This window comes from Atheta coriaria, unplaced genomic scaffold, assembly GCF_025399875.1.
Source record: "Atheta coriaria isolate IRGN ID8LTWV9N9 unplaced genomic scaffold, Caltech_Dcor_3.1 contig_116_pilon, whole genome shotgun sequence".
Lineage (NCBI taxonomy): Eukaryota > Metazoa > Arthropoda > Insecta > Coleoptera > Staphylinidae > Dalotia > Dalotia coriaria.
The window spans coordinates 1-1,527 of NW_027045626.1; the positions used below are offsets into that span (position 1 = coordinate 1).

General features: G+C 42.4%; 1 protein-coding gene across 1 annotated transcript; it reads left to right on the forward strand.

The window, feature by feature from the left end:
• Positions 1-6: 6 nt before the first annotated feature.
• LOC135803007 (mucin-2) lies at positions 7-1,489 on the forward strand (the record flags this gene model as incomplete). The annotated part of the gene is made up of 2 exons (XM_065316638.1): positions 7-1,117; positions 1,180-1,489. Coding segments are annotated over exons 1-2 (1,089 nt in total), but the record flags the coding sequence as incomplete, so codon positions are not given.
• Positions 1,490-1,527: the final 38 nt, after the last annotated feature.

Genomic DNA, 1,527 nt, shown 5'->3' on the forward strand with positions numbered 1-1,527 from the left:
CGACCAACATTTAAACCTAAGTATCAAACTCGTCCAACTAAAGTAGAGAAACCTGATTTGGACCTACCGCAATCAGATGAACCATTGAAACCTAATACAGAGACCAAGGTTACTGTATCGGACATACGAAAATTCCTCCCTGCAGGTTACAGGCCTAAATCTTTAGATGAAGATTTACCTAAAACTATTGGAGATATTTTGGAGAAAGGTAAGACTACAGAAGCACCAAAACTGGAAATTGCTGGGTTGAAAATAATTGCAGCGGATATTGGGTCTTTGTTACCTCCAGGATATAAACCTCCAAAACTACTACTACTACCACAACTACTACTTCCACAATGGCTACATTTACAGAGCCTATGAAAGCAGAAACGAATAATAAAACTAGCGATGATAAACCAGAACCACCAGTGGTTAACAATGTTGTTACATCTACGATGGCACCAACAACATCAGGACAGAAGACAACCAAAGATCTTTTCAAGGGTATCACCCAAGATGATTTAGCGGCATTTTTACCACCTGGGTACAAAAAACCTACTACTACAACCTCTACACCATCTCCTGTGACTACAACCACCACCAAAAAGTCACCGTTGGCAGGTATTACTCTTGATGATATCTCAGCATTCCTTCCACCCGGTTTTAAACTGACAACAGAAGCAAGTGTAACTACTACCAAAGCTCCTCTACTAAAGGGTGTAACGTTTGAAGATGTTTCATCGTTACTACCACCTGGATTTAGAGGAACCACAGAAAAGCCAAAACCTGACTCCGTCCTAGCAGGAATTACGATGGATGATATAGCGGCATTTTTACCACCTGGCTACAAAGGACGCTTCAGTCCAAAATCAACCACGCCACAACCTAAAGTAGACACGACTGTTGCAACTACTCCATCCACTACAACAACCACTTCGAGTGGATCAAAGATTGTTTTCCCAGGTCGTGCAGCAGGTCTGCCTAAAGGTACCCATAGAAAATCTTTTGGTGGTCGACTAACTACTCCCAGAAGTATACCTGGCGAAGGTGCTCAACCTGCTCACAATGCCGGTGGTAATTCAGGTAGTGATACTCGTGTCCCTACTCCAACAATTCACAAAGGCTGGCCAACAAGGTAACAATAACTTTATTTAAACTTTTGTTGTTTATTTAAGACACATATTGTCCCATTTTCAGAGCAACTACTGAATTTACCGGTTGGCCTACACCATCAACCACTCCGATTTCAATCGAGAAACTTCTTGAAGCTGCTAAGAATATTACCTTCCAGCTGGTTAGCACCACAAGCTCAACAACCACTACTACAACCACAACAACGACAACTACCACCACGACTACGCAGAAACCAACAACACCCGGATATTGTGTTAAGGAGTGTGATCTGGCGGGTACAATTAAACTGGTAGGCGGGGCCAAATGGGTGCCGGAATTGCTGGATAGGAATACAAGGGAATGGCAAATTCTCGCTAATGAAGTGCAGTCTCAGGTATACTACTCATAAAACAAGTTTTTGGTATAGTTGAA